The sequence below is a fragment of the Myotis daubentonii genome, chromosome 17 (genome assembly GCF_963259705.1).
Source record: "Myotis daubentonii chromosome 17, mMyoDau2.1, whole genome shotgun sequence".
NCBI classification, from domain to species: Eukaryota; Metazoa; Chordata; class Mammalia; order Chiroptera; family Vespertilionidae; genus Myotis; species Myotis daubentonii.
Genome location: NC_081856.1, coordinates 54,171,134 through 54,198,745, shown reverse-complemented (window position 1 = coordinate 54,198,745; position 27,612 = coordinate 54,171,134). Strand labels below are relative to the sequence as shown.

Here is a 27,612-nt window from a genome sequence, read left to right as displayed (position 1 = left end):
TCAACCCAGCCACCTTTTTTTTTGGGTGGGGAGGGGAGAGGTGCGAGGGCAGGAATGAGTCCCAGTTGCCCTCAGTCAACCCAGCCACCTTTTGGTGTAGGAAGAACGGGCCAACCGACCGAGTCACACTGGCTGGGAATGGCGACTTTTTATCAAGTTAAAAACAGTTATAACAGCAATTCCTAGTCACTCACCCAAGAGAAATAAAGAGGCATTTCCGAATACTTGTACACAAATGTTCATCACAGTTTTATTCTTAACAGTCCAAGCTGGAAATTCAAATTTCTAACGGATGAATAATAAATGATGGTTTATACAATCAAACATGACTCAGCAAAGAGAAGAGCTACTGCAGCTAGAAACTACGCTGGGTTGTCTTTTAAAACATGCCAAAATGAAAAGGAGTTAGACACACACGAGTACATACCCTGTGCACCACTCCTATCAAGTCCTAGAATAAGCAACCTTATTACACCGACCAACAGTGGATGTTTGGGGCTGGGGTGGGATTAACTGAGGAACAGCCAAAGGGAACATTTTGGGCAATAGAAATGTTGCTTCCTGGTTATGACGGTGGTGACACAGGGGTACGTTAAAACCACACCTGAAATAGGTGTTTTCACTGCGTGGAAACTGGACCGCAACAATGTTGATTAAAATGACCTGGTCATACCAGTGTCTGCACTTCAGATGGCAAGTTCTCCAGAGAGTTCTGCAGCCCTTTTAAAATTGCTTACTCCCTTGGGGCTTCTGGGATTGCTGAAATTTGTTAACTCAAAATATGACTTCATGGGCAGAAAAACCCAAGAACTTACCCAATTTCACAAGTGGGTGTTTTGGTTAACGTTTAGATAAAGGAAATTCAGAGGCAACTACTAATGGCTTCACTAGCCAGTTATCTGTTGCGTAATAAACACGCCTGCTTCTGAACAGCTCCATGCAACTCCCTACTTCTGCTCGAATTCCTTCATTCCATCTTCTGACAAACATCTCATCTCCGTGGACCAGGTCAAAGGCGATGTCAGCCACCTCCTGCGTTTGCTCCTGCACAGCCAGGAATGTGTGTTTCCACACGCTGCTCATTGTGCCATGACCTGGCTTCCCTAGAAACCTGGAATGGCCTCAGGTTCCATGTGTCTTTCTCATGTTTTCCCAGGACTTACCACTGGTCCTTACAGGTCAAAACATTTTCAAGTCATCGACAGAAGGAGCCAGCGAGTAGAAGAGAGAGAAGAGTTGAGTTCAGGCCTGGACTGCTCAGAGGCGGAAGTCAGGTCATGTGCTGGGACTCTGTCCTGGAGCGAGCCAGAAAGATGCACAGACAACTAAGTGCAGCAGTGCTCCGAGGCCGGGCATGGCCATGGTTGAGCTCAGCAGCAACCTGAGGGCACGGGCTTACACTGGCCACCACCTGTGACTCCCGGCTTGAGGACGAGCAGAAATGGACTGGGCTCGGAAGGTATTCCCAGCAGCCCAGCAGGTTACACTTTACAAAGCAAGGACAAAATCCAAGCGTTTTAAAATAGCAGCAAAAAGGGACAAAGCTGGAGAGGCACCACTTACACAGGTATGGGGTGGGCTTTCTTTATTGTCCTGCGCCAGACACCAGGGACACAAATCAGTCAGATAGAACTGTGTCCACAAAGAATCAGCAGTGCAATAATGAGACATATATAAAGACACAATTCTTATGTATCAAAGTAAGTGCAGTAACAGGGTGAGAAGACGACAGAGGCCCAGCAGTGGAAGAGGCTGAGCCCGACACGATGCCTGGGTGGTCTTTACTCATGATGAGTAGCCGGGGAGGAGAGGGAGAGCGTTTGAACAAGGACGGAGGCCAGGGTGCAGGGACAGCCTGGATCCGAGGAACGTCGGTTAGTGCTGCTGCAACACTGAGTGAGGAGGTGGGAGACGAGGCTCCAGGAAGCAAAAGACCTTAGGCTGCAGGGAGGGAGCTCAGGATGTGCCCAAGGACACAGGGAAGCCCCCCCAGTTCTCCGACTGCCTGCTGATCAATCTAAATTGCTCCATCAGCTGTTTAAGAGTGGGCACATCATTCTCTAAGGGGACTTAACCCGGGGGCGAGCTATAATTGGGCAGGAACATCTAGAGACCTAGCTCCTGGCCCCCACTGTTCCAGCTCAGGCAGCGGTCTTCAGGTAGCTCTCCCCAGGACACAGGTTCCTGGCCGAGGTCAGTCCAGCATGGCTGCACACGCAGGTGGCAACCCACTCCTAAAGCAGCCCCAGCCGTGACTCTCGGAAATGCTGACATGTCCAAAGGCACATGAGCCACAACACTCATGCCACTGTTTGCAAACATCACGGACCTGGAGAATAATTATAAGTCATCTGTGTGACCCCCTTGACTTACAGATTTCTCACCCACATGTGCAGGGGTCTTACTCAAGGGAAGCCCCTCTTGAGTAAGACCTTGATTATTTTTAAAGTTCGGGTTAGAGTGGAAATCTTTCCCATATTGACTACAATCGTACAGTTTCTCCTCAGTGTGAATTTTCTGGTGTTGAAGGAAGTTTGACCTCTGAATAAACCCTTTTCCACAGTAACTACACACATAGGGCTTTTCTCCAGTATGAATGATCTGGTGTAGAAGCAGCTTGGAGCTCTGGATGAAGGCTTTCCCACAGTCCTTACATTCAAAGGGCCTGTCCCCCGTGTGGATTTTCTGATGTTCTGTGAGATGAGCTTTCTGGAGAAAAGCTTTGCCACACTCCTTGCATTCGTATACCCTCTCTCCAGTGTGAATTTTCTGGTGTCGAATAAGGTATGAACTCAGGAAGAAAGCTTTCCCACATTCATTACATTCGTAGAGTTTCTCTCCAGTGTGAATTCTCTGATGCTGAGTAAAGTTTGACGTCTGGCTGAAGCGCTTCCCACACTCGTTGCAAACATAAGGCCTCTCTCCAGTGTGGATCCTCTGATGCTGGATAAGCTTTGAGCTCCTGATGAAGGCTTTGCCACACTCATTACATTCAAAGGGCCTCTCTCCAGTGTGAATTCTCTGATGTTCGATGAGGTCTGAGCGATGACGGAAGGCCTTTCCACATTCCTTACATTCATACTGTTTCACTTCTGTGTGGATCTGATAATGTCGAATGAGGCTTGAGCTCCTAATGAAGGATTTCCCGCATTCATTACACTCATAGGGCCTTTCTCCTGTGTGAATCCTTTGATGTCGAATGAGTAGCGAACTCTGACTAAAGCCTTTCCCACATTCTTTGCATTCAAAAGGTCTCTCCCGGGTATGGACGCGCTGGTGTCGAATCAGGTCTGAGCTGTGACAGAAGCCTTTCCCACACTGAGCGCACTTGAACGGCTTTTCTCCTGCGTGCGCTCTCTGATGCTCAATGAGATCTGCATAGTGAGTGAAGTCTTTCCCACAAGCATTGCACACATAGAGTCGTTCTCCGGTGTGAACACTCTGGTGCTCAACAAGGTGGGAGCTCTGGCTGAAGGCTTTCCCACACTGGTCACATCTGTAAGGTTTCTCCCCAGTGTGAGAAATCTGATGTCGAACTAGGTCCGCAATAAATGGGAAGCTTTGGCCACAAGTCCCACATGGGTGGGCTTCCCCTTCCATAAGCTCTCTCTGAAGGATGAGGAGGTCTGAGCTCAGAACAGGGCTGCCTCTGCATGCACTTCCCACCTGGACTGCCTCTCCTGTTTGGATCTTCCAGTGAGTAACTGTCACCGGCTTGCGACCTCCCTCCCGAGACAGGGGGCTCTGCCCTTCCAGATTTCCCAACAGCCCTCCTAATCCTGGTGCAGAGACCCCCCCAGACTCAGGGGCAGGGGTCTCCATCACTGTGCGTGTTTCTGACAGTGTCCTGTGCGGATTTCCATTCTCAGAAATGCAGACTCCAGAGGCACCTTCTCATCACCAGTTCCTACATCAGAATCTGAAATAAAACAGAGTAAGATCATCTTCCACCTCATTAATAGACGGGAATCTGCTGGAGCGGGTGGGGCTGAAACACACATCTACCGAGAGGAAAGTGTGTCCTCTGCTCGCACTCTTGACCCAATGCACATCCCCCACACACTTGTCTCACCCCAAATAGCTTCCCACTTGGGAAGGCTTCTTTGGGGCTCCACCATCCAACCCCAGAGGACAGACGGTTGGGTGGCCAATGGGTAGGGGTAGGGCTTGAACTACCAAAATCAAGATGTATTTCCAAAGACACAAATAGAATAATCTTACCACCTCTTTGATGTCCCTCATTCCTTCACGTCCTCCCAGTTCTGAACCAGTGAGGCAGGTGAAGAGCAAAACATTCCCTCCTCACCAGCTGAGAACCCATGTCAGTGTGGTACACATTCATTCTGGTTATATATTAAAACCCTTTCCGTGCATCGCTTCTCAGACTTTCGGCACTTTGGGCCAAGATCAAGTGTAAAACCATTCTCTCGCACATCAACCCCGACGCCCTGCCCTTTCGTCCTCTATCAGACCTGCACGGGGAAACCTGCTCGGGCTGAATTCCACTTGCTTCCTGTCTATGAAGGCATCGCTGCCGAGCTATCTACATTCTTTTTTGTTGTTAATCTTCACCCGAGGATACCTTTTTCCATTCTTTTTTTTAAGAGAGTGGATGGGGGGGCGGGGGGGGCGGACGACAAAAAGAGAAACATTGATGGGAGAGACATTGATTGGTTGCCTCCCCACACACCCAACTAGGGCCAGGGATCAAACCTGCAACCCAGGTACATGCCTGGACTGGGAATCAAACCCTCAACCTTTTGGTGTGTGGGCCATTGCTCCAAACCACCAAGTCACACCAGCCAGGACTGAGCTCTCTACATGCTCTTTACAGTGTAAAATATTTATATTTAGAATTAGGCAGCTGGACTGTTTAGATGATTCCAACTTTGTTGGCAACATCCAAAGCATCACAGTCAGGAGACAGTCGAACACATGCCTGCGACTGCAACTGTGGGAGCCACCCTGTGCCACCAGGGAGCCTGGCTGGGATGAAGGGTGGCCAGTGGGCTAAACTGCAGCAGGGACTGAAGACTGCCCAGCATCCCTGCTTCCTTTGAAATCAATATATATTTTTATTGATTTCAGAGGGAGAGGGATGTGCCCTTGACTGGAACTGATTTTGGACAGTCTGCAGGCCGATGCTCTATCCACTGAGCCAAATCGGCTAAGGCTCCATTGACTTTTACAGAGAGTGGAAGAAGGAGGGAAAGACAGAAATATCGATGTGAGAGAAGCACATCGATTGGTTGCCTCCTGCACGAGCCCTGACGAGGGCCCTGACCAGGGAGGAGCCTGCAACTGAGGTATGTGCCCTTGACTACAATCAAATCTGGGACCCTTTGGTCCACAGGCCAATTCTCTATCCATTGAGCTAAACCAGCCAGGGCAGCACTTGAGATTTTTGTAGGCACATGGCCACCCAGCCAATGACTACATTTCCCAGAGTCCCCTGAGGCTGGGTGTGACCCTGTGACGGAGGTGCAGCAGGGAGACAGGAACGGCACATGGCCTGTCTCCCTCCCCACGGGACATGTGGATGGGGCCCAGCAGCCAGGCTCTGGGAGGGCGAGGGGCACAGCCAGCGCCTGCCTGTGCGGAGGAACCTGAGAAATCAAGTTTCCTACTGGAAACACTAGTTCTGAATCTGTTACAGCAACTTGAACCCACACTAAAACAGGCTCACAGGCTACCTGACCGCTGGAGGCCACGCACACCACCAACCGACAACGCTGAGACGCTGGGCACACGATGTGCCAACGGGTCTGGCAACACCGCTTCCTGCAGCCGTGGCCACTCGGCGTAGCCGTGACGCAGCCTGTAGACCACAGCCCTGTGGCGGTCACAGAGATGTTTTTTTCCTTAAAGGCCCACTAACTTGGTAAACCTTCAGCAGTTCAACAGGTAAGTGCTGTTAACTGTTTATACACATTTACCCAGACCTCTCCTTAAAGTCATCCACTCACCTACACACAATTTTTAAAAATAAAGATGAGCCCTGGCTGGTTTGGCTCAGTGGATAGAGCACTGGCCTGCGGACTGAAGGGTCCTGGGTTCAATTCTGGTCAAGGGCACATGCCTGGGTTGTGGGCTCGATCCCCAGTAGGGGGCGTGCAGGAGGCAGCTAATTAACGATTCACTCTCATCTTTAATGTTTCTATCTCTCTCTCCCTTTCCCTTCCTCTCTGAAATCAATAAAAAGATAATTTTAAAAAGAAAGAAAAGAAAAGAAGAGAAAAAGAAAGAAGGACGGGCTCACACCATGCCCGCCCACCTGGGACCTCGCCACCTGTGCCCTGGCATCGAGCTCCTCCCGTAGACACCCGGACGCGTCCTGCACTGAGTCCCCGGGCAGATGAGGTGCTGGAGGAGCACTGGTCCCCGCATGCCTGTGTCCTGAGGACGGTGTTCCCTGAGGTGCAGAGGTCGCGACTGAAAGGCGTGGGAGCACCTCCAGGCACAGTCCCTCCTCCTCCCCGGGACAGCTCTTCTCGTACCAGCCTGCAGCACGGGGGGGGGGGGGGGCAGCCCCCCAAGGAGAGGGCAGGAGAGCCTCACTGGCACTCAGCCTGGGAGCTCAGCGCCGCTCCATCCCAGCCGGTGGCCAGCAGCACCGTAACGTGTCACTCTTCACCTGCCTCACGGGTTCAGAACTGGGGCGAGAGGGGTGCCCCTGGAACCTGAACCAGGCACAGTCCTTCGCAACGGACCTGCACTCTCTCCAACACCCCTGCAAACCTGATGAGCAGCCACTGCCATCAACCTGTGCTCCGGCCACTGCGAGAGGAGGGACCTGTGCAGTGGTGTGCGCTTCCCTGGTTCTCACAACCATCCTTCTCACCGCAGCTCAGAAGGTGGCTTCCTTAAGGCCACCCCGACTGCTGGTGCCGCCCCCTCCCCTCCCCACCCCACAGCCGTTCAGCCGCTGCTCCCAGGCCTCTGCCCAGGACGCCAACACCCTTCTTTGCTCACACGCCCAGTGTCCTTGCACCTGCCGTCCTCCGGGCCCCAGGCAGCACCGCACAGGCCGGACAGCTCCCTGAACTGCATTCGAGGCACCGCCTGTCAGCGGTCAGCTGCTCCCTGACCACCCTGCCACCTCCTCACCTCCTGCTCACACGCTGCCTGGGCCTCCGGGGCGCTGCCGCCTCCCTCTCATCCCCGAGGCCGTCCCCGGAGTCAGGGACCCATCCCGGCGCTCCGAGAGGGACTGGGGCCGCGTGTAAGAAAACAGAGCAACCCCTGCTCCAACTTCTCTGAAAGCGATGCTGGGGCTTCCGCCAGGATCAAGATCCTCTCACCCTCGCCCGGCCGGGGGCTCGCGGGTGAGCATCGACTAGGAACCGGGAGGTCACGGTTGATTCCCGGTCAGGGTCAGGGCACGTGCTGCTCGGGTTGCGGGCTGATCCCAGGGTGGGGCGTGCAGGAGGCAGCCCATCAGTGATTCTCTCTCATCATTGGTTTCTATCTCTCTCTCCCTTCCTTTCTGAAATCAATAAAAACATTTAGAAAAGAAAGAAAAGACGCTCTTACAACATTGCAGCTGTGACAGGGAGAGCAGCGAGTTATGCCTGAAAACGCGGGGAGGCCGGCACCTCTGGCCGCTGCTGCCTGCCATTCACCGCCACGGGCCTCCTGGGGGGAGAGGAGCTGCGGGTGGTGGTGGGGGGGCTCCCGGACCCCACGACCGTCATGCAGCCCGTGTGTGTGTGTGTGGGGGGGGGCGGTCCTGACAGCAGAGAAGACAGGGAAAGGGAGCCCTCGGAAGGCGCCTGCGGCCACCCCTCTCCCCACCCGGCGATGCTCCGATGCTCCCGGGCCCCAGCGGGGACCATACCGTCCCTCACCCTCCCGCGCACCCGGGCCCGGCTCGGCATCTCCCGCACAAGGGTCTCGGGCCCCGCCGCTTCCAGCACCGCCTGGAGCTCGCCGGGTCGGGAGGGGAGGCCGCTCAGGGCGCCGCAGGCTCCGCACACCCGTCCCCGCCCCTGGCCCCGGCCGCCGCGGAGGGAAGGAGGCGAGAGGCCCGCGGCCGGCGAGAGTCCCGGACCCGGCACCCACCCGCAGGCCGCCCCTTAGGGAGAGGAGCTGGGCCACGGGCCGGTCGGGTCGGCAGCCGAGAAACCGGCTCCCGAGGCCCAGGCTCCGGGACCCCCGTGCGGGGCCCGCCGCCCGCCCCGAGCGCGCCACTCACCCGGTGCCCGGCGGCGAGAGGACAGCGCGCGCCCCGCAGCGAACCCGGGCCGCCCACCTCGCAGGACCAGCGACAAAGCCCGCAAGGCGTCCCGCACTCGCGATCGGAAGTTAGACCAGGCCCCGCCCCTGGACTTCCGGTTCTGCTCTAGGCGGCCTCTCGGTGGTCGGGGCTTCCGGCCGGGCGCGGGGTGGGCGAGGACGGAGGGAGGCGGGCAGGGGGCGCGGCGGGACCCGGTGCTGAGCGTCCTTCAGCATCTGCGCCCCGGGAGCGTGGCTGCCCCCGTGTAGACGGGGTCTCGTCTCCCGTGAGCTGTCGGCGCCGACGCTGACGCCGGGCCCCTCCTCTCAGCGCGCCTCCGACGCCTGAGCTGCGGCGTGAAGAGGGAATGGGCTCCGTTCCAGCGGTTCTCAACCTTCTGGCCCTTTAAATACAGCTCCTCATGTTGTGACCCAACCATAACATTATTTTCGTTGCTACTTCATAACTATAACGTTGCCACTGTTATGAATCGTCATGTAAATATCTGATATGCAGGATGGTCTTAGGCGACCCCTGTGAAAGGGTCGTTCGACCGCCAAAGGGGTCGCGACCCACAGGTTGAGAACCGCGTTGGGCCGCAGACGCTGGTGGCTCTCCAGCCTTGCTCTCCCGCTCCCGGGACCACGCGCCTGGGCGAGCTGATGCGAAAGCCTGGCCGTTCCCCCTTCTGGCCCCGCCATCCAAACCCCAAACCAGTTCGCTTTTTGGGCCCTCTCGAGCCATGTTCAGAGGCCCGTCCTGCTGCGTCCAGAAAAGCCTCCTTATTTCAGCAGGACATTTTCTTCAAACACTGTGCGTATGTGTGTGTGTGTACGCGCGCGCGCGCGTGCGTGCATGTGTGTGTGCATGTGTGCGCGCGCGCGCGCGTGTGTGTGTGTGTGTGCCGTCACACGCCGACGTCAGAACCACGTTTTGGGTGGCGTCTACCCTGCTCCTGCAGGATGATCGCAATAGACATGAAGCAAGACAAGGGACCGTCCTCTCTACGACCACCGGCTGCTTCCTTGTGCAGAATCAGCTTGCTCGCCGGGAAGGATGCCACTGCTCACTCATCTGTCTTTTCTCCTCCCTGAGCTGCATGTCTGCTGCTCAAGTCCTGGAAGCAGGACACCCTTCGCAAATCAAATGCACCTCTTGCAGCTTTAGCCGGATGACTCCATGGATAGAGCGTCGGCCTGCGGACCAGAGGGTCCCGGGTTCGATTATCTTGGTTGCAGGCTCCTCCCCACTCCAGTCCTTGGTGGGGGCTCGTTCAGGAGTCAACCAATCCATGTGTTTCTCTCACATCAACTTTTCTCTCTGTCTTTCCCTCTCTCTTCCACTCTCCCTAAAAACCAATGGGAAAATATCCTCAGGTGAAGATTAACCGGAAAAAAAATCACCGTTTTGCAAAGCAAATTCATCCTTTGCAAAGCAAATTCACTTTGGGGTGAAAATAGAGTAAAATAAAACAATAAAGTCACTTTTTTTGTGATTGTATTCATAGTTAAGGCATGCATAAAGCCAGTCGTGTTGACTGGCATTCGATAGGTGATCAATTGATACATATACGTTTATTAATTTTATATTATATTGTAAACAGTTTTCTTTCAATTGGTGAGCCACTGTAACTTCAAATCACAAAGTACTTACAAAAAATTACTTTCCTATAAATGGTATGATACCAAGGTAAGTTAAATGTTAATATGTACATGTGCACAACTGAATCCAGTCTAGGGAGTATGCGTCTGGGAAAGGTAGAACTGCTTCAATTCTCCGTAGTTTCTTATGCAGTGTTCACAACAACGAAAAAGATAGTGCATCGCAACATGTTTTCATTTTTCTCTGAACCTAACTTTGTGATAACGTTAATAGGCTTTTTACATACTTTGATTCCATTAAGGTAGTTTTACATAAATCTTGAATGTTTTTTTCAGACCCTGAAAATGGATACAACATCAAACACTGAGCCAGGCTCTGGAAGGTCATTGGCAACACGCATCCTCCGAGGAATGCAACACGCATCGTCGGAAATGGAGGGATCCGGATCAGAAGCCCGTTGTCCGACGCAGTAATCTACCGACATACGATCGCACCAGCCACGATAAATAAAAGGTTTTAATAAAATGTTACGAAGATGGTAGAACGGTAAATGAATAAGCTGCCATCGCCAGTATTAAAAACCATACGGCAAAGTCAATTATTTACCAGTATAAGAAGAATGGTTGCGTGTTGATAGAAAAAAAACGGGGAGGTAAGAGAAGTAGTAAGCTAAACGCCTCGATATTAAACAAAATTGAGCAAATAACTGAAGAAGATCCGTGCGTAGCTTTAAAAGGAATTCGTGACAAGATTCTCAAATCTGAACAACTCTGTGCCGTAAGCAAGCATCCCGGTGAGCCAGGGCAGGTAACGGAAGACAGCTAGGCCCCCAGCGCTGCCCGCGATGGAGGCGGGGCCTGAGATGGCGTGGGCGGGGCTTGAGCGGGAGGCGGAGTCGAAGGCCGGCGCAGGGGCGGGCCTGAGCGCGTGCATGTGAGGGGGCGGGGCCTGAGATGGTGTGGGGCGGGGCTTGAGCGGAGGCGGAGTCGAAAGCCGGCGCAGGGGCGGGCCTGAGCGCGTGCATTTGAGGGGGCGGGGCCTGAGGTGGTGTGGGGCGTAGACTGAGCGCACGGGCGGGGAAGGCGGAGTCCAGGGACGGAGTCGAGGGGCGGGGCCTGTGGGGCAGCCCCAGCATGGGACAGGGAAAGGGGGCGTGGCCTGAGCCTAGGATGTGGGCGGGCCGGTAGGGGACCCGCCCACCGCGCGTGGAATGGGTCAGCTTGGCTGGAGTTTCTTTCTTTTTTTTCTTTATGGATTAAGGCATTACATATGTGTCCTTATCCCCCCCTATTGCCCCCCACCCTCCCACTCACTGGCTGGAGTTTCTTGGCCGAGCTCAGGCCATTGGGGTCGCAGCTCCCGGACCAAGGCGGGACCACCGTGGGCGCCCGCTGGACCCGGTCGGTAGCCGGGTAGGCCGTGGGCTCCACACCCGTCGCGGACCCTGCCCCGCAGTCCGGCCGGCTCTGCGGCAGCCACCAGCGGCCAGTCCCAGACGGCGCGCCTCGGCTTCTCCAGCAGTAACTGCCGCTCCTCCTCATTCGGGTTCCGAGCCTCCCCAGCTGGGTCGCGTCCCGCGCCCCGGCGGTGGTGGCCCGAGCGCCCGGAGGCCACCGCGCCGGGATCAGCTCCCCAGGACCCGCCCCGCGGATGCAGACCCGGCGAGAACTACATTTCCCAGGCTGCTGCGCGGTTCCCGCAGTTTCCGCTCTTCACGGAGCGCCTGTGCGCCCGGGGAGGACTCCAAGTCCCCGCATGCCCCGGGAGCACCGCGCGCCCCGCCCCTCCACCTGGCTCTGGCGCGCGGCTGGACACCGCCAGGGCCGGAAGTAGCCAGCTGGCAGCGGGGCAGGTGAGGTGGCGTGGGGTGCAGGGGAGACCCCTTGAACACCGAGGGAGGGTGAGACGTCGCGCGCCGGGCCTGGGCGCTCCCCGACTGCCGGGAGCCCGAGGGGTGCTGGGGCCCCGGGGGCGTGGGCGGGACCCGAGGGCGCTGGCGGGTATCCCGGCCGTGGGAGGGTCCTGGGGACCCGGGAGGGGGCCTGGCTCCCAGGTGCCTGTGGTGGGGCCAGCAAGGGCCTGGGGCGTGGGAGGGAACCCGCGGCTGTAGGTGGCCCTGGGCCTGAGGAGGGATCCGAGGGAGCGGTCGGGGCTGGACGCGTGGGGTCTCCCCACAGGCCTGCTGCTGGACTGCCTCTGCGGGCGGGAGCAGCAGCGGGTGTCTGGGCAGGACCCCTCCTGTCGGGGCTGGGCAGGGGGCCCTGCAGCGGGCTCAGGCCTTCCAGTAGGGACTCAAGCCGATTTCCAGGCCCCAAGATAGGGTACGCGGGGGGGTGGCGGTGCCCCGAGGCCTGGGACAGGTGGAACGGGGGACGGGCTCTGTGGCTGGGAGGGGAGGAGGGATGACTCGAACCAGCTGGGTCTCTCCCCTCCTGGGGGCAGCGTCCTGGGCCAGCCTTTGGACAGATGACCCTAAACAGCAGCATCCCAGGAGCCTAGGGCTCGGTCCGATGGAAGCACGATGGCCTCAGCCTCACACCCTTTGGCTGTGCAGGTGCAGCGCCATGGGTGAGCCCCAGGGGTCCATGCGGATCCTAGTGACAGGGGGCTCTGGGCTGGTGGGCAGAGCCATCCAGAAGGTGGTAGCAGACGGGGCCAGGATGCCAGGCGAGGACTGGGTGTTCGTCTCCTCCAAGGACGCCGATCTCACGTGAGTGGGCCCATCCCTGGCGCACCCACCCCCCAGGCCCTCTCCAACAGCTCTGGAGGCCTCGTGTCTGCAACCTCCCCGCCAGGTGGCAGGCGTGGCCTGGGTGTGCACAGCTCTGCTCCTAGGCAAACATGCTCCCACACCCTCATAGCAGCAGGGCCTGAACTGACCGCCTTATCTTCGGGCAGCCCATCCCGCCAGGGGCCCTGCCCAGCCCCATCTCCAGTTCCGCAACCCCAGGGGCTGGTCCCCTCGGCCTTCAAGGGACCGCTGACAGCCCGGCTCTCCCCAGGGATGCTGCACAGACCCGAGCCCTGTTCGAAAAGGTCCGGCCCACCCACGTCGTCCATCTTGCTGCCATGGTGGGGGGCCTGTTCCGGAACATTAAATACAACCTGGACTTCTGGGTGAGTGAAGGGCCGCGGGGGAGCACGGGAGCCAGGAGCCGGCTTCTGGGAGCTTCCTGGCTGGCTTCCCACACGCATGGTCAGGGCTGGGCACAGCCTGTGGGCGGAGGGCATGCAGGTGGGTCTGGGGGCACTTGGCCGAATAGAAAAAGCCGCGGAGCTGCCCAGCAGGCGGGGGGCTGAAGGAAGCCAGCCTCCGCTGTGGGGCTCGGGCTGGTTCCGGCCACTTGCGCTTCCAGGTGCTCCTGCTCCGGGACCTCTTGGTCCAGCTGCACCGGGCCGGCCCGCCGCGTGCAGCTGTGTGAGCTGGGCTCGGGTCTGTGCCATGTGCTCTTGGGGGGATGGGGCGTGCTGTAAGGGGCAGGAGGAGGATGGGGCGCTGTCAGGCTGCGCCTGCGCGCTGGCCTTGGTGTGGTCAGCCCCCGGCCGGCACTAGGATGGCAGAAGCTCCAACCAGATTCTGCCCGGGGCCCCTGTCGGCCAGGGCCCTCCTTCCAGACACAGCCTTCTCTGCAGCCTAGCCACCCTCCCTCCCTTCTCCCCAGGCCAGTCCGAAAGCTGGGCCACCTCATGTCCAATTTCCAGGGGGCAGGTGGGGCCCTGGGAGGGTGGGGACAGCGAAGGCTTCACTGCTCCTGGGCAGGAGAGCGGGTGCGCGCCTCTGGGTCGGTGAGATTGGGCCGGTGAGCTCCTTCTGCCCCTGCCCTGAGCAGCCCCCGGAGCTGGGGCCGGGTCCTGAGCTGAGGGGTGGGGTCCTCTCCTCCAGGCCCCTCCCACAGCCTGGGAGTGGGACCGCCAGCTCAGGATGTCAGACTGAGGGGCAGCAGGACAAGCAGGCTCAGGCACCGCCCCCGTTGGAGGAGCCAGGGTGTGTCCCCACTTCTGTCCCTGGAGGAGCACGCAGGGGTTGGGGTCCTGCCTGGAGGGGCCTGAACCTGCCCCCCTCCACCCCCAGAGGAAAAATGTGCACATCAACGACAACGTCCTGCACTCGGCCTTCGAGGTGGGAGCTCGCAAGGTGGTGTCCTGCCTGTCCACCTGCATCTTCCCTGACAAGACCACCTACCCTATCGACGAGACCATGGTGAGACTGCTGGCGGGGCGGGGCGGGGCCTGGAAGCAGCGGCCTCTAACCCCACCCCCACCCCCCAGATCCACAACGGGCCGCCGCACAGCAGCAACTTTGGCTACTCCTACGCCAAGAGGATGATCGACGTGCAGAACAGGTCCTCCCACCACCCGCCCAGCTGGGGCCCGCCAGGAATGGGGGAGAGGGCCCGAGGGTGGGGGGCCCAGTGGGTCACCCGTGGGGCTCCCAGGCCTCCTCTCCCTCCTCTGCTGGCCTCTGGTTATTCCATCGCAAGGAGGCCGGGGCGGGGCGGGGCGGGGCGGGGTGAGCCGCGGAGAGCAGGGCCGGAGGGACGCTGTGCTCTGCAGGGCCTACTTCCAGCAGCACGGCTGCACCTTCACCGCCGTCATCCCCACCAACGTCTTTGGGCCCCACGACAACTTCAACATCGAGGACGGCCACGTGCTGCCCGGCCTGATCCACAAGGTGCACCTGGCTAAGTGTGAGTGCCTGCTGCCCCAGGCCCCGCCCTCCGATGGGCCCCTGGGGCTCAGCTGGGGGAGGTGTGCGCTGTCTGCCCCCCTGACACGCCCCTCCCCGAATTGCAGGCAGCGGCTCCGCCCTGACGGTGTGGGGTACCGGGAAGCCCCGGAGGCAGTTCATCTACTCACTGGTTCGTGCTGGAGGGCACACAGCTGTCCCCAGAGCATCGCCCAGGCCGGCCTCGCTGGCGGGGGCGGGGGGGGGGGTTCCTGGGGGGGAGGCCTGGCTGACACCTGGAGGAGCAGCCACTGGTCCTCGCTGAGCCCCATGGGTTTGCTGGGTGCAGCGCTGAGCTCAGCGGGAGAGAGGACTGCACCCGTGGGGGATGAGCCGGCCAAGGGCTGCCCCAAGGGAGGGCTCCGGTCTTAGCCGGGCTGTTGGGAGAGGTGACTGGGCCCCATGTGGCCGTGACTTGTGGCCTTTGACCCTGCCTGGCTGACTAGGACCTGGCCCGGCTCTTCCTCTGGGTCCTGCGGGAGTACAATGAGGTGGAGCCCATCATCCTGTCAGGTGGGCACCTGCAGCGGCGGGCTCGGCGTGGGGGCGGGGGCGGGGCCCAGGCAGCGGAGGCTGACCTGGCCTCGGCCGTGCTCCCTGCAGTGGGCGAGGAGGATGAAGTCTCCATCCAGGAGGCTGCCGAGGCCGTGGTGGAGGCCATGGACTTCCACGGGGAGGTCACCGTATCCTGACAAGCGGATGGGGCTCACCCTGGGAGCTGGAGGGCAGAGCCTCCCGGGAAAGGCGGGGGAGGTTCAAGGGCAGGCTGGGGGCGGGGCTGCCCCTTCTGCTATGGCCTTGACCAGGCTCCCAGTTTGATACAACCAAGTCGGACGGGCAGTTTAAGAAGACGGCCAGTAACGGCAAGCTGCGGGCCTACCTGCCCGACTTCCGGTTCACGCCCTTCAAGCAGGGTGAGCCCCTGCCCCTCACGGCTCCTCCGCCCCCGTCCCTCAAGACCCCCTGCCTCTCCTTCCTGGCTCTGGGCGACCACTGCCCGGCCGGAGGTCTCAGCTTCCTACTCCAGCCAGGGGTGGACGCCTGGCAGGTTTGGTCTTCAAACCCTCATCAGGCAGCAGGAAACGGGGGTGACTACCCTTTGAGGCTGGGGACCCACCCACCCTGCCTCCCTTGGAGCTCCGTGCAGCCCTGCCCTCACCTGCCGCCCTCACCTCCCCTGCAGCTGTGAAGGAGACCTGTGCCTGGTTCAGTGACAACTACCAGCAGGCGCGGAAGTGAGCCGTGAGCTGGTGGTGGCCCGGCGCCCCTGCCCCCAGACCCCGCGGCTGCTCAGCTGGCAGAGCCCAGGGGCAGCACCCTCAGACCCCGCCGGGAGTCAAGGGCACTGCCCAGCAACTCGGCCCACATGCCACCCCTCCCCCAGGGAGGCTCCAGGCAGCTGTCCAGTGGAGGCAGCATTCACGTCGTTCCTCAGGGAAACCGAGGCCTGGCCAGGCCCCGCACCTTGCTCCTCAGGTCCAGTGCCCAGGTCCTGCGTGTGTCCACTTCTGATCTTGTTCTCCTGGGAGCCAATAAAGTGCATTTCACAGGCCCGGCCCCAGCCACTCTGTGCCAGCTGTCCCCCATCCCAGGCACTGCCTGCTCGAGCCTGGCCAGCCCCAGGACCCGCCACCCCTACTGACTGCCCAGCCCCTGAGAGGTGCTGGGCCACGGCCGCCAACCGCGCCTGGGGTGGCGGAGGAGGTGGAGACATGGAGAGGCCCGTGTGTGGGCAGGAAGCAGGCAGGACACAGGGGTGAGACAGGCTGGGCGCTCCCTGCTGGACCCCTGGCCACGAGCAGGCCTGGTGACCTGAGTTCCCAAGGGCTTTGGGGAAAGAGGCTGGGGCTGGATTTGGACAGGCCGAGGGGAGGATGGTGATTGGGTGGCTCAGCCTCCCTCCCGCCCTCAGGCGGCAGCTTATTCCATGAACAGTAACAGGTGTCACCGAGGTGAGTGCCTGGGCCTCCCATTCTCAATAGGAGCCGGGCAAAGTGCAGACAGATTGCCTCGGCCAGCCAGCTGGCACTGGTGTGGGCCCTGGCGCACCCAGCTCCAAAGCTGGTGGCTGGACTGCCTTGCCCAGGACCCAGGCACCCACCCTCTTGTCAGGGCCCCTCTCTGCCGTGCCCGGTGCCACCTTCACCTAGCTCTGCTCCGACCCAGAGGCGTCTGCCTCCTCCACTCCTTCCTTCGTCCGTTACTCGGTATTGGCTGTCTCACAGTGCCAGGCCCAGGAGCCCACCTCTCTCCCCAGGCCCCACTGACTTCCCACTGAATTTGCCACCACCCAGGCAAGCCCAGGCATCTATCCCAGGGGCCTCCCCACGGCTGGTCCGGGAGCCCCTCCCATGTCAGTGCCTCCCCGTGGTCTCAGCCGTGGTCCTTCCCTTCTGGGCGCCCACCCTGCCGTGCGGGATTGTAGCGATCCGTTTGCTTGTCTGCAAACACTTGGAGCTCCAGGACCCTCCAGTGTAACCTCTGGGCTCCCCTGTGGGATTCAGGGCGGGTGGCGCCTGAGCTGGAGCGGGATCCGCCAGGTGAGGACAGTGGGAAGGAGGCCAGACCGAGCAGAGGCCTGGACACACCGGCAGAACGGGAGCAGTTGTGTGTCCTGAGCTCCTGGTTGTGTGTGTGTTTACATAGAGGCGCCGTCTGCCCAGACAATGCGCGCAGAACGCGGGTGCTCAGGCCGAGGTTCAGCCGCCCGGTGTCAGGTCCGCTCTGTGTGGCCCCATCCCGACCAGAGCGGCCCCAGGCCACACTCTGCAGGGACAACGACGAGTGGATCAGGCTGAGCAGCAAAGAGCCGCACCAGCTGCCATCGCGGACCTCCCGCCTTCCTTCCCCGCGCCCGCCCCGGCCCTGGTCGGCCTCTACCACGGGCCCTGCCGCCGGGCACTCCTGGGACCCCGAGCTCTCCTGCCTCCCCGCTGCCCGGCGACCATCCATCAGCGGCTCCGGGCTCCGTCCGCAGCGTCCCCACGAGGGACACCACTGGGCACGCCCCGGGGCACCGACCTCCGGGGCAGGTCGGGGGAGACCCCCCCTTTGGAAAGCCAGGACCTGCTCTGCACACACCCGCCCGGATGGGCCCGGCTTGCCGCCGCTCTCCTGCTGGGACCGGGCTCCCGCCAGCCGCGCTCCACGCCCGACGACTCCGGGCGCCGCCAGCTCGGCCCCGGGACGCGTCCCGCCCACGCCACGCCCACCGGATGTCTGACGTCAAACCCTCCGACCAATGAGCGGAGAAGGGGCGGGACCCACTGCTCCACAAGCTGTGGAGCGCAGAGCCCGACGGGAGGGGGCGGAGCGTGAGGTCCCGAGAGCCAATGACGAGGAAGGGGCGGGACGGCGTAGCCCATTGGCGGGATGGGGCGAGACGGGGCGTGGCCTGGGGAGCCCGGTCAGCGTGATGGCGGCGGTGGCGGCTGCGAAACCGACCTCTCGGCGCGTGGGCTTCGTGGGTGCGGGCCGCATGGCGGAGGCCATCGCGCAGGGCCTCATCCGAGCAGGTGGGGCGCGCGGGGACGTCCGGCGCCGGGCTGGTGTGGGCGGGACGAGCCTGTCTGGCCGAGCTCACCTGCCCGCGGGGATGGATCCGGCAGAACCTCCGGCGGAGCCTAGCAGCCAGGGGTCTGCACGCTGGGGTCCCAGGGTGGAGCGGGTGCGGGCCGCGGGTCTGGGGTCCCAGGTGGGTCCGGTGCGGGCGGCGGGGGCTGGGGTCTCAGGGTGGAGCGGGTGCGGGCGGCGGGGTTGTGGTCCCAGGTGGGTCCGGTGCGGGCGGCGGGTGCTGGGGTCTCAGGGTGGAGCGGGTGCGGGCGGCGGGGCTGGGGTCCCAGGTGGGTCCGGTGCAGGCGGCGGGGGCCCAGGCGGAGTCGCTGTCCCCACAGGAGCCACCCGCGCGGCCAGAGAGCACCCGGGTGGCGGGGCCGAGTTGAGAAGCTCTGAGTGTAGAGAATAAAATATCCTCCGGGTTTGCAAGGTTTGGCTCAAACGAAGGAAAAGTAACGTATCTTATGAGTTATGTATTGGAGGGACCCTACGTGGGGGTTCAGTTAACCTCCCGGGCGGTCCTCCGCGCTCCCGTGGCGACTGGACATGTAGTTACGCACCCGGAGCGAGTGTCCTTTCCGGGGCAGCGCTGGCCGAGTCCGGGCTCTCGCGCCGGCTCCCTGGCCTTGGTCGGGTGGCTTAACCTCCCTGAGCCCCGATTCTCTTTCCGGTTTGCACCAGCTCCCTCCCCGCGACCCGCAGGATTCCTCTGCCTCTGCCCTGAGGACGCTGGGGGCCAGGTCATCCCCTCTGCAGACACTGGTTCGCTGCTTCGCAGTAACTAGAAGCCTTGTCCTGGGGAGAATGGCTGGCGTTCTGCCTTTCGCGTATACTGAAGGCCAGAGGGTCAAAACCAGTCACAGAACAGTTTATGCGAGTCTCGGCGTTTTACCTGTGGAGACCATCAGTATCTCCTGCCTCCAGGGCCGGGCCGGTTCCGTGTTGAGCACAGTGGACATCACGGGCTCAAGTTTGGGGTGCACTTCTGCCCTCCCGTTAGACCTCCCTAGGCCCGTCCTCCACACACACGGGTGCTTTACCCTCTCCCAGGGGAGCCCCACCCCCACTGGGCCTCACCACCATCAGGTCCCCCTCCTCTCCACGCTCCCAGTCCCTGGAGGCAGAGGCCCCTGGGATCTGTGTCCTCACAGGATGAGGCCAGCTCTGCCCCCGTGGCCGGCAGGGCCTCTGGACGCAGCAGCACGAGTGGCCGTGACTGCCGTGTAGAACTCAGTCGCCTGCTTGCCTGGGCCCGGCTGCACGGAGCACCTCTGCTGAGCCCTGGGTTCTTGGACAGTCTCAGGCCAGCCAAGGGCCATCTTCAGGAAGGGGCAGCCAGGCCGGCTCCGCCCCTCCCTGGCCCCGCCCCCGCCCCCTCAATAACACCAGCCCTTCGCTTCCTCTCCAGGGAAAGTGGAAGCCCAGCACGTGCTGGCCAGTGCACCAACGGACAGGAACCTCTGTCACTTCCGGGTGAGCCGGGGCCCAGCTCTTCTGAACTGAGGCTCCTTCCAGGGACCCGGGGGGCTCTTGGCTCCTGCCCCTCTGAGACACTTCTTGAGGCCAGGGAAGTCCTGCCTACGTAGCTAAGGTGTGAGGCTGGCTAGGCTGGGCTGGGGAAGCGGAGGTCAAAGGCTAGGAGGAAAGTCCAGGTTGTGGAGGGCCACGGCAGAGTAAAGGGCTGTGGGTTTGTGCGCTTGTGTGCGTGTGCGCGTGTGTATGTGCACATGTGTGACTGTGCACGTGTGTATGTGCACATGTGTGACTGTGCACGTGTGTATGTGCACGCATGCCTATGCTGGGGTGGGCAGGGATGGTGGTGGGCACTCACAGGTTGGAGAGCTCGCAGAGGTGCTGCCATCAGGGAGTCTGTGAGGCTCAGGGTTGGGTCCTGAGCAAGAGGGGGTGGCCTGGGCGAGCCCGCGGCATTGGGCGTGGGGTGGTGCAGGCATTTGCCACGGGAAAGACCCACGGGAACCAGGGGAGTGCAGGGTGGCCTCCAGCCAGAAGGGCCGAGGGCCAGGCAGGTGCCCACTTACCCCGTCCTGGCCCCTGCATCCTGGCACAGGCTCTGGGCTGCCAGACCACCCATTCCAACCAGGAGGTGCTTCAGAGCTGTTCCCTCGTCTTCTTTGCCACCAAGCCCCACATCTTGCCCGCCGTCCTGGCCGAGGTGGCCCCTGTGGTCACCGCCGAGCACGTCCTGGTGTCTGTGGCTGCCGGAGTTCCTCTTAGCTCCCTGGAGGAGGTGAGTGGCCCATGGGAGGAGGGCGATGAGGCTGTGACCTCAGACCAGCGCCAGCCTGGGCTCAGCATGGGGGGACAGGTGGCAGCCAGCCTGCAGAACGGCCAGGCGGCCACGGGGCCTGGGGTTAGGGTTCCTGCTGGCGCCACACCAGGGAAGTGGGAGGGAGCTGGCTGGGTGTGGCCTGGCTCTGACCACAGCCTCTCTCTGGCCAGCTGCTTCCTCCACACACGCGGGTGCTGCGGGTCTCCCCCAACCTGCCCTGCGTGGTCCAGGAGGGGGCCATGGTGCTGGCCCGGGGCCGCCACGCGGGGAGCAGCGAGGTCGAGCTCCTGCGGAGTCTGCTGCAGGCCTGCGGGCAGTGCGAGGAGGTGCCTGAGGCCCAGGTGGATGTCCACACGGGCCTCAGTGGCAGTGGAGTGGCCTTCGTGAGTGTTACCTGTCCCCCCCCGCCCCCAGGCCAGCCATCAGCCAAGTCCCTGTGGCCGCTCCTACCCTCAGATGCGACGGCGTGGTCCCTGCTGCCCATGAGCCCGGCTCCCCCAAGTCACTGCCCTCCTGGCCTCAGCTCTGGGCCCTGCCCTGTGGCCGGTGCCTGGGCCGGCTCCTGAAGGTCCGAGCCTTTTCCCGCGGGGGCTGCGCCCAGGGGAGCCTTGGCTCTGACCCCGCCGCCCCCACAGGTGTGCGTGTTCTCTGAGGCCCTGGCTGAAGGCGCCATCAAGATGGGCATGCCCAGTGGCCTGGCTCACCGCATCGCCGCCCAGACCCTGCTGGTGAGTGACTGGCCCGGGGACCAGGGAAAGGGGTGAGCCTGGGGGCCTCCCGGAGCAGAGGGGACGCGTGGCAAAGCTGCACAGGGCGGGGAGGGAGAGGGGTTCCTCTGTCCCCCGTCACCACCCCCCGTGCTCCTCCCAGGGGACAGCCAAGATGCTGCTGCAGGAGGGGCAGCACCCGGCCCAGCTGCGGACGGACGTGTGCACGCCGGGCGGCACCACCATTCATGGCCTTCACGCCCTGGAGCAGGGCGGGCTGCGGGCAGCCACCATGAGCGCCGTGGAGGCCGCCACCTGCCGGGCCAAGGAGCTCAGCAGGAAGTAGGGTCCCAGAGCAGCCCTGCCCGCATGTCCTCTCCCAGCCCCTCCCTGAGGACTGGTTCTCTGACCCCTGGGGCCTCACGGGGGAATGCGAGGGGCAGGACCGGAGGGACCCTGAGCGTCCATCACCTGGCCACCATCCAGGGGCCGTAGCTCCGAGGCCTGAGCACTGTGGTGCTGGTCGGCCCGTGGCCTGCCACTTGGGGGCACAGGAGAGCTTGGGGGGGTGGGGACATAGGATCTGCACGAGACCTGCTCCCCGAGTGAAGCCAGTCTGTCCTGTTAGTGGGGTGGCCTGGGGCCTTGAGGGGGCCTTGTGGGGGAAGGGCAGCATCAGGGTTGGAAGGATGGGCCTTGGCCAGTGGGGACCACACCCTGGCTTCAGCTGGCATGGCCCTCCCGGAGACCCCAGGCTCCTGGCAAGGGGCAGGTGTCGCTGTCTCTGGTGAGCCTTCTCCGTCAAGTCCTGAGGGTCCCAGGCCTCTGGCTGCAGGTCCTGGCCCTCCCCATGTCCCCGAACAGACTGTCGGGCTGTGGGGCCTTTGGTGGGGGTGGCCCGCGGCTCTGTCCCCAAGGCTCACCGAGGCCCCAGAGGCTGGCGCTCCCCTGGCTTCCACCCGGTTCCCGCTGCCACCTACCAGGGAGTCACCTGGAGGGCGCTGGGGCCCTACACAGCAGCCACCCGCCATCCAGGCCGCCCCAGGCGGTCCCTCCTCCACCGTTCCTGCCTCTGGTCGGAGGGTCTGCCAGAGTCCATTTCGCAGAGGAGGGCTTTCTCTACTGTGAGGTGGGAATAAAGTCGCTGTCCTGTAGCACCGAGTGGCCGGTACTTAGCAGGAGGCGGGAAAGCCAAATCCCTGGGCCTGGCAGCGGTGAGTGACTCCCGCCGTCACCCCCAGCACCCAGCCACGCATCGCCTCACAGTCCTGGGGCCCAGGGTGGGCTCGGCCCAGCAGCCACGCCCTGAATGAGGTCCGTGGTGAGCCCCAGCCACCTGGAGGACACGTGGATTCAAGGGGGGCAGGGTCGCAGCGCAGCCCCTGGCCGGCCAGGTCTCTTCGCGTGTCCCACAGCTAACGTGGCTTCCCGAAGAAACTGGTGCATGTGATGGTTTCCTTGTTCCGTGTTGTTCTGTGTTGTCCCGTTTTTATACCCTCCCACTTTTCAGCATGTGAGGTGGTGTTTTTTAAATATATTTTTTATTGATTTCAGAGAGTAAGGGAGAGGTAGAAACATCAAGGATGAGAATCGTTGATTGGCTGCCTCCTGCATGCCCGCGGGCATGTGCCTGACCAGGACTCCAACCCTAACCTCCTGGCTCATAGGTCAACACTCATCCACTGAGCCACAGTGGCTGGGCCATATGAGGTGTTTTAGACTCAAGCACTCGGTCAGAGCTACACAAATAAGACTTTAGAATAGGGATGTGTGTGAAGTTGGCAGTTCAGCCTTTATTACAAAATCCACTGGGCTCATCTGAGCAGGTGAACTCCGCCTTCAGCGAGGCTAGGTGTGAACGTGCCCCTCAGAGCAGGCTGCCCACAGCACCCTCAGGGATACAGCACCAGAGCCAGGCTCACCCGGGGGCACCCTTACCAAGGGCCAAGCTGCCGGGACCCTGCTCCCACCTGGGCTCTTCTCGCCAGCCCCCTCCTGCATGTGGGCCAATAGGCTGGGGCCCCTGGGTGATGGGCCTCCCAGCTTGAGGCCCTCCCCTTCTCCCACTTCATTCAGGTAGTTCATCTGCTGACGTCTGGAGGGCCACTTCCCAAGCATGGAGCCCCTTAGGCAAGCAGTGCCCCTCCCCCCGACTGTTGCAGCCTGGCCTCACCCCCAAAAGCCACATGGGTCAGGGGTGCTTTCAGCAGAAGCCGGTGCACACACCTCCCCTGCCACTGCCGAACGCATGGAGGGGGTCTCCCATGCTGACCCTGACCCTGACCCAGGGCTGCTGTGTGGAGAGCAGTGCCTTGTCAAGGATGGTGAACAGGAGGGGCTGATGGCTTTGTCCCCGCGCCTTCCAGGCTGCAGGGCCCCTGTGCCAGGCGGGGAGCGTGTGATCCTCCAGGCAGGTTTCCCGCTTGCAGACCATGGATGAGGGATTCGAGCAGATCACCCCAAACCCTGCCTCACTCTCAGGTCATCACAAACCAGGTGACAAGCTCAGATGCCCTCGGGCCCAGCAGATACAGTGAGGGGCAGGCTGTGGATGAGGCCACAACCTGGGGTTCATTTCAGCTTTTGCTGCAGACAAACTCGGGTCCCCCACAGGCAGCCTCTGGCAGGTGCCCTAGGACTTCACACGGAGCTTAGCCCAGGGAGACGTGACTGAACCAGCAGCACCAGGATGGGCCCGGGGCATGCCAGAACCACGGCCGGGCACCAGCAGCCTCCACCCCAAGGCACCCCCCATGCCTCCATTTTGGAGGGGACACCTTTACAGGCCTCATGAGGGTGTCCCCTGTTCAGCAAAGCCACAGCCTCCGACCCCCACTTGGCACTCAAACTAGCTTCTCAGGCCCCAGGCCAGTGTGAACCAGCCTCGCTGTACCCAGTGCCCACTTGGCCTCCAGACAGGCCCCAGCCTCCTCTTGGGGTGCAGCCTTGGCTCCCATGCAAGAAATCTGACATGGCCTCATGGACGCCAGCACACCCTGCACAGGCCCATGAGGGCTGCAAGGGCTGGGAGCCTGGGCCAGAGGCTGCCTGGAACCTCGTGCACCCTCGCCTGTTGCCCATCTGGTCAGAGTCTGTAACAGGCAGGGCTCCTGGGGGGCGGGTCTGACTGCAGAGGCCGCCTAGGTGTGCAGGCTCCACAGCTGGCAGGGGCGGCCGCCCTTCCCCTGCTCCCATTCTCCACACCCTCCCTCACTTTCAGATTTGAGGTGTGTGTGCATTGGGGGAGTCCTAAGTTCATGGTCTTTGACTTGTGTGAAATCTGCTCTGGGCGCCCTCTAGCGGCCACCCCAGAGCAGCCATTCCACCAACACCCGTCTGCAGCCTCTGGCCACCAGGATGACGTGGGGCCAGGACCCGCAGCGCCTCTGCAAAGCAGCTCTCAGGAGGGACAGGGATCTGAATCGAGTGGACAGGGCAGCGGACCCTGTAAGAGCTGGGCTGAAACGCAGGAAGCTTTACACCGCCACCCAGAAGTCCAGGTGCCAGCAAGGGGAGGCGCCTGAGGGCTAAGGCACTGCAGGGTGGCCCCGTAGGGCTGCCAGGAGCCTGTTCCCTGTTCCGGTCGGTGGGTGGGTGAGTGGCCTTGGGCCCTGGGCCTGAACAAAGTAGGCTGTGGCTGCTGGGAGAGTCCAGCGAGCTTGTCCAGTCATTGGTCAGGTCACCAGGGCCCAGATCCAGTTGCATGCCAACCCCACGGAACAAGAGAGCTGCTCGGAGAATGTATTTTCTCAGGAAAATTAGAAGTCAGAGTGGAACAGATGCTCCTGCTGCATCCAGAACGTTAGGAGGCCTGCGTGCTGGCACCGTCTCCCAGACCCGAGCGAGGCTGGAGCCAGGCTGCGGGCCGAGACCACCCCTGCCCCCAAGTATCTGTGAAAATGGCCTTAATGTGATAAAACCCTGGGGTCGTGCCTCCCCACTGAGAAGCGTGGCTGTGGCTGTGGCACAGGAACCCACAGCACAGAGGCTCAGGGTGGACAGCCGGGCCAGGCCGTTCCTTGTCCAGTGCAAGCTGACGGGCCATGGGGGAGGCCTGGGTCCTGGTGGCCAGGGCAGGAACCGTGAGCTGTGCTGTGCTGACAGGTGCCCTGGTGAGTGCCAGCCAGTGTGCTGGAAGGGGTCCTGGCTGAGCCGCAGACCTCCCGGCTCCCACAGGGGGAGCCGGAGCAGGGGCCTCTCTTCCAGCTCCTCCAGGAGACTGGGGACCAGTGAGCAGCACAACCCTTCACCAACAGCCCCCAAGCCTGTGGGGGCTGGGATCCCGTAACCCCCAGCCATGGGGTGGCCACTCCGGGAAGGGCAGAGGGGATTGTGCCCCTCCTCCAGGTGCGACAGGACAGAGGCCCCTGGGGCAATAGGCCTGGCTTGTCACACCCCGTCAGGGGCTGCTGGGGAGGGAGGGCCCAATGCCCCCCAGCCTCCTGGCTGTGCTGATCAGGCAGCGCAGCTGCACCAGGTTCAGGGGCCCCACCTCCCGCGGGTCCTGGCTCTCCAGCCACCGGAGAGCTGTCTCCAGACCCCGCACGGCCTCCCCAGCAGTGGGCATGGCGGCCGCGTCCTTTTCCCCTCCCTCCATGACAGAAGGTAGACTGCCAAGGGACAGAGGGGCCACAGGGGCCAGTGCAGGGGGCCGGCCAGGGCCTGCCTCCTCTCTGCAGCGCTCAGGCAGCCCCCCATCGTCGTCCAGGTGCAGCCACTCGGCCACCTCCTCAGGTGCCAGGCGCTTGTAGGCCAGGGCTGCCAGGTGGGTGAGGTCGCTGAGCACCCTGCTGTGCTCGGGCGCCTCCGCCTGCCCGGCACGCTGCCCAGTGCACTCCCCTGGCTGAGGCTCGAAGGCAGCTCGCAAGCCCAGCAGCCAGCACCGTTCGATGCTGCCGGCCTGCACCAGGTCCCAGGAGAGGCCGGCCAGGTAGAGCATGTCCTTGAGCATGAAGCTGCGCACGAAGTCCAGCGGGGAGCCGCCGGCGCAGGACACGGCCAGGCGGAGCAGCTCCCGCTTGTACAGCTGCTTGAACGCAGCCACCACGCCCTGCTCCAGCGGCGCCGGGATGAGCGCCCGGCCGCTGTCCTTGGACAGGAACAGCACTCGCACGGCCCCGTCGGGGGTCTGCAGCTCCTCCGCGGGGCCGAGAGGCTCAGGCCGGAACCGCCGGGGAGTCTCCTCGCTCTCCTCCAGGGCGGGCACCCGGGCGGCCGGGCTCGGGCTGGGCGGGTGCGCGACGAGCAGCACCGCCCTCTGCTGCAGGCAGCTGCGGCGCAGGTAGCGCCTGACGCCGGGCACGAACTCCTCGAAGAACCAGCCCCGCAGCAGCGGGCGACTGAGCCAGGCGTCGGGGCTGTAGCGGTAGGAGGCCGGGAACTTGTCCTGGTTGTGGTGCCGCAGGCTGGGCGGGTCCGGCAGCTGCCCGATGACTAGCGGCTTCAGCTTGTGGCTGCCAGTCAGGTTAGCGGCCAGCAGCACGGTCACCCGGTCGCCCCGCCGTCGCCGGCCGCAGTCCCCCGCGCCCAGGGGGGCAGCTTGCTCCGGAAGCAGCTTCCAGTAGAGGCCGGTGACGTTGGCGTTGTAGATCTGCTCATCACCGTAGCCGCCCTCCGCTGGGGGCGGCGGGGCCGGCGGGGCCGGGCAGCGGCCGGGCAGGGGGGCAGCGCCCGGGGGCGGCGGGGTCTCCTGCTTGACCGGCGGGCCGAGGGCGGGTCCGGCGGCGGGGGGCTCGGCCTCGCCGTAGATGCGCTGGCTGGAGATGCCGTGGCGCTTCTGCCAGCGCCAGAACCAGCCGTGGCTCGCCTTGAAGGTGCACTCGGGCCCGTAGATCTGGCGCGCGAAGGCCTCGGCCTGCGCCTGGATGAGCGGCCCCGACAGCGGCACGCCGTGCTGGCGCAGCGCCAGGAACCACGCGTACACGGCGCGGTCGATCTCCTCCTCGTTGGCCAGGCGCATCTTCTTGCGCTGCGTGCCCACCTCGCCGCCCAGCTGCTCCAGGAACCAGCGGAGCTTCGGCTCGTCCTTGAGCCAGCCCCGCAGCGTGCCGCCGGGCACGCCGAAGTCGCGGCACACGCTGGCCTGCCGCTCGCCGCCCTTGACGCGCTCGATGGCCTGCAGCTTGTCCTTGATGGAGTAGGCCTTTCGGAAGGCCATCTTCACGGCCACGCGGGGCCGCGCGGCGGGGGCCGGAGCGGGGGCGGGAGGCCGCGGCGTCTGCGCGGGGCGCCCGGGCTGGGCGTGGCGGCCACGGCGCGGGGCCGGGCCAGCCAGAGGGCCCGTGGGGTACATGGAGGCGGCGGAGGGGGCTCGGGAGCCAGAAGCCGGGCCGGCCGGCCGCGCCGGGCGGGGCGGGGCGCGGCGCTGGGGGCGGGGCTGGCTGCGGCCCTCCCTTTTGTCTCGCTGGCTCGGGGGTGGGATGGGGGCGGTGCAGGCAAGCTGGCCCCGCCCCCAGCGCCCCTAGGACCCGCCCCCGTGCGTCACTCCGCCCCGCCCCCAGCGTCCCTAGGACCCGCC

General features: G+C 62.5%; 4 protein-coding genes across 5 annotated transcripts; 2 read left to right on the top strand and 2 right to left on the bottom strand.

Annotated features, from left to right (window-relative positions):
- Nucleotides 1–222: 222 nt before the first annotated feature.
- On the bottom strand, nucleotides 223–8,489 carry ZNF623 (zinc finger protein 623). Its single transcript, XM_059672393.1, has 2 exons — nucleotides 8,195–8,489; nucleotides 223–3,919 (listed from the first exon to the last, which is right to left on the bottom strand). Exon 2 carries the CDS (start codon nucleotides 3,820–3,822, stop codon nucleotides 2,341–2,343), a length of 1,482 nt encoding a protein of 493 aa, XP_059528376.1. The 5' UTR covers nucleotides 3,823–3,919; nucleotides 8,195–8,489; the 3' UTR covers nucleotides 223–2,340.
- A 1,829-nt stretch (nucleotides 8,490–10,318) lies between these two features.
- LOC132220144 (splicing factor 3B subunit 4-like) lies at nucleotides 10,319–12,383 on the bottom strand. The gene is made up of 3 exons (XM_059673072.1): nucleotides 12,357–12,383; nucleotides 11,131–11,485; nucleotides 10,319–10,932 (listed from the first exon to the last, which is right to left on the bottom strand). The coding sequence occupies exons 1-3, from the start codon at nucleotides 12,381–12,383 to the stop codon at nucleotides 10,547–10,549; spliced, it is 768 nt and encodes a 255-aa protein (XP_059529055.1). The 3' UTR covers nucleotides 10,319–10,546.
- Nucleotides 11,515–16,095, top strand: GFUS (GDP-L-fucose synthase). 2 transcript variants are annotated; one of them, XM_059672476.1, is made up of 11 exons: nucleotides 11,515–11,669; nucleotides 12,372–12,527; nucleotides 12,820–12,934; nucleotides 13,890–14,018; nucleotides 14,087–14,160; nucleotides 14,372–14,505; nucleotides 14,612–14,676; nucleotides 14,990–15,056; nucleotides 15,147–15,226; nucleotides 15,358–15,457; nucleotides 15,727–16,095. In XM_059672476.1, the coding sequence occupies exons 2-11, from the start codon at nucleotides 12,382–12,384 to the stop codon at nucleotides 15,780–15,782; spliced, it is 966 nt and encodes a 321-aa protein (XP_059528459.1). In that variant the 5' UTR covers nucleotides 11,515–11,669; nucleotides 12,372–12,381; the 3' UTR covers nucleotides 15,783–16,095. The 2 variants fall into 2 exon arrangements, with proteins under 2 accessions (XP_059528459.1, XP_059528457.1); XM_059672474.1 differs by having other exon boundaries at nucleotides 11,618–11,717.
- A 1,806-nt stretch (nucleotides 16,096–17,901) lies between these two features.
- On the top strand, nucleotides 17,902–22,247 carry PYCR3 (pyrroline-5-carboxylate reductase 3). The gene is made up of 6 exons (XM_059672473.1): nucleotides 17,902–18,058; nucleotides 19,507–19,571; nucleotides 20,167–20,346; nucleotides 20,559–20,771; nucleotides 21,024–21,116; nucleotides 21,259–22,247. The coding sequence occupies exons 1-6, from the start codon at nucleotides 17,959–17,961 to the stop codon at nucleotides 21,439–21,441; spliced, it is 834 nt and encodes a 277-aa protein (XP_059528456.1). The 5' UTR covers nucleotides 17,902–17,958; the 3' UTR covers nucleotides 21,442–22,247.
- The last annotated feature ends 5,365 nt before the right edge of the window (nucleotides 22,248–27,612 follow it).

Excerpts from the sequence above, each read along its gene's own strand:
- ZNF623 (XM_059672393.1), bottom strand. The coding sequence starts at position 3,822 with ATGGAGACCCCTGCCCCTGAGTCTGGGGGGGTCTCTGCACCAGGATTA.
- GFUS (XM_059672476.1), top strand. The coding sequence starts at position 12,382 with ATGGGTGAGCCCCAGGGGTCCATGCGGATCCTAGTGACAGGGGGCTCT. Across the intron at positions 14,161-14,371 it reads ATGATCGACGTGCAGAACAG|GGCCTACTTCCAGCAGCACG; the intron begins GTCCTCCCACCA and ends TGTGCTCTGCAG. Across the intron at positions 15,057-15,146 it reads GGAGCCCATCATCCTGTCAG|TGGGCGAGGAGGATGAAGTC; the intron begins GTGGGCACCTGC and ends TGCTCCCTGCAG.
- LOC132220144 (XM_059673072.1), bottom strand. The coding sequence starts at position 12,383 with ATGGCGCTGCACCTGCACAGCCAAAGG. Across the intron at positions 11,486-12,356 it reads TGCACCTGCACAGCCAAAGG|TTCTCGCCGGGTCTGCATCC; the intron begins GTGTGAGGCTGA and ends TGGGAAATGTAG. Across the intron at positions 10,933-11,130 it reads CGGCCAAGAAACTCCAGCCA|GCCCCGCCCCTCGACTCCGT; the intron begins GTGAGTGGGAGG and ends GCTGCCCCACAG.
- PYCR3 (XM_059672473.1), top strand. The coding sequence starts at position 17,959 with ATGGCGGCGGTGGCGGCTGCGAAACCGACCTCTCGGCGCGTGGGCTTC. Across the intron at positions 20,772-21,023 it reads GTGGCAGTGGAGTGGCCTTC|GTGTGCGTGTTCTCTGAGGC; the intron begins GTGAGTGTTACC and ends CCGCCCCCACAG. Across the intron at positions 21,117-21,258 it reads TCGCCGCCCAGACCCTGCTG|GGGACAGCCAAGATGCTGCT; the intron begins GTGAGTGACTGG and ends TGCTCCTCCCAG.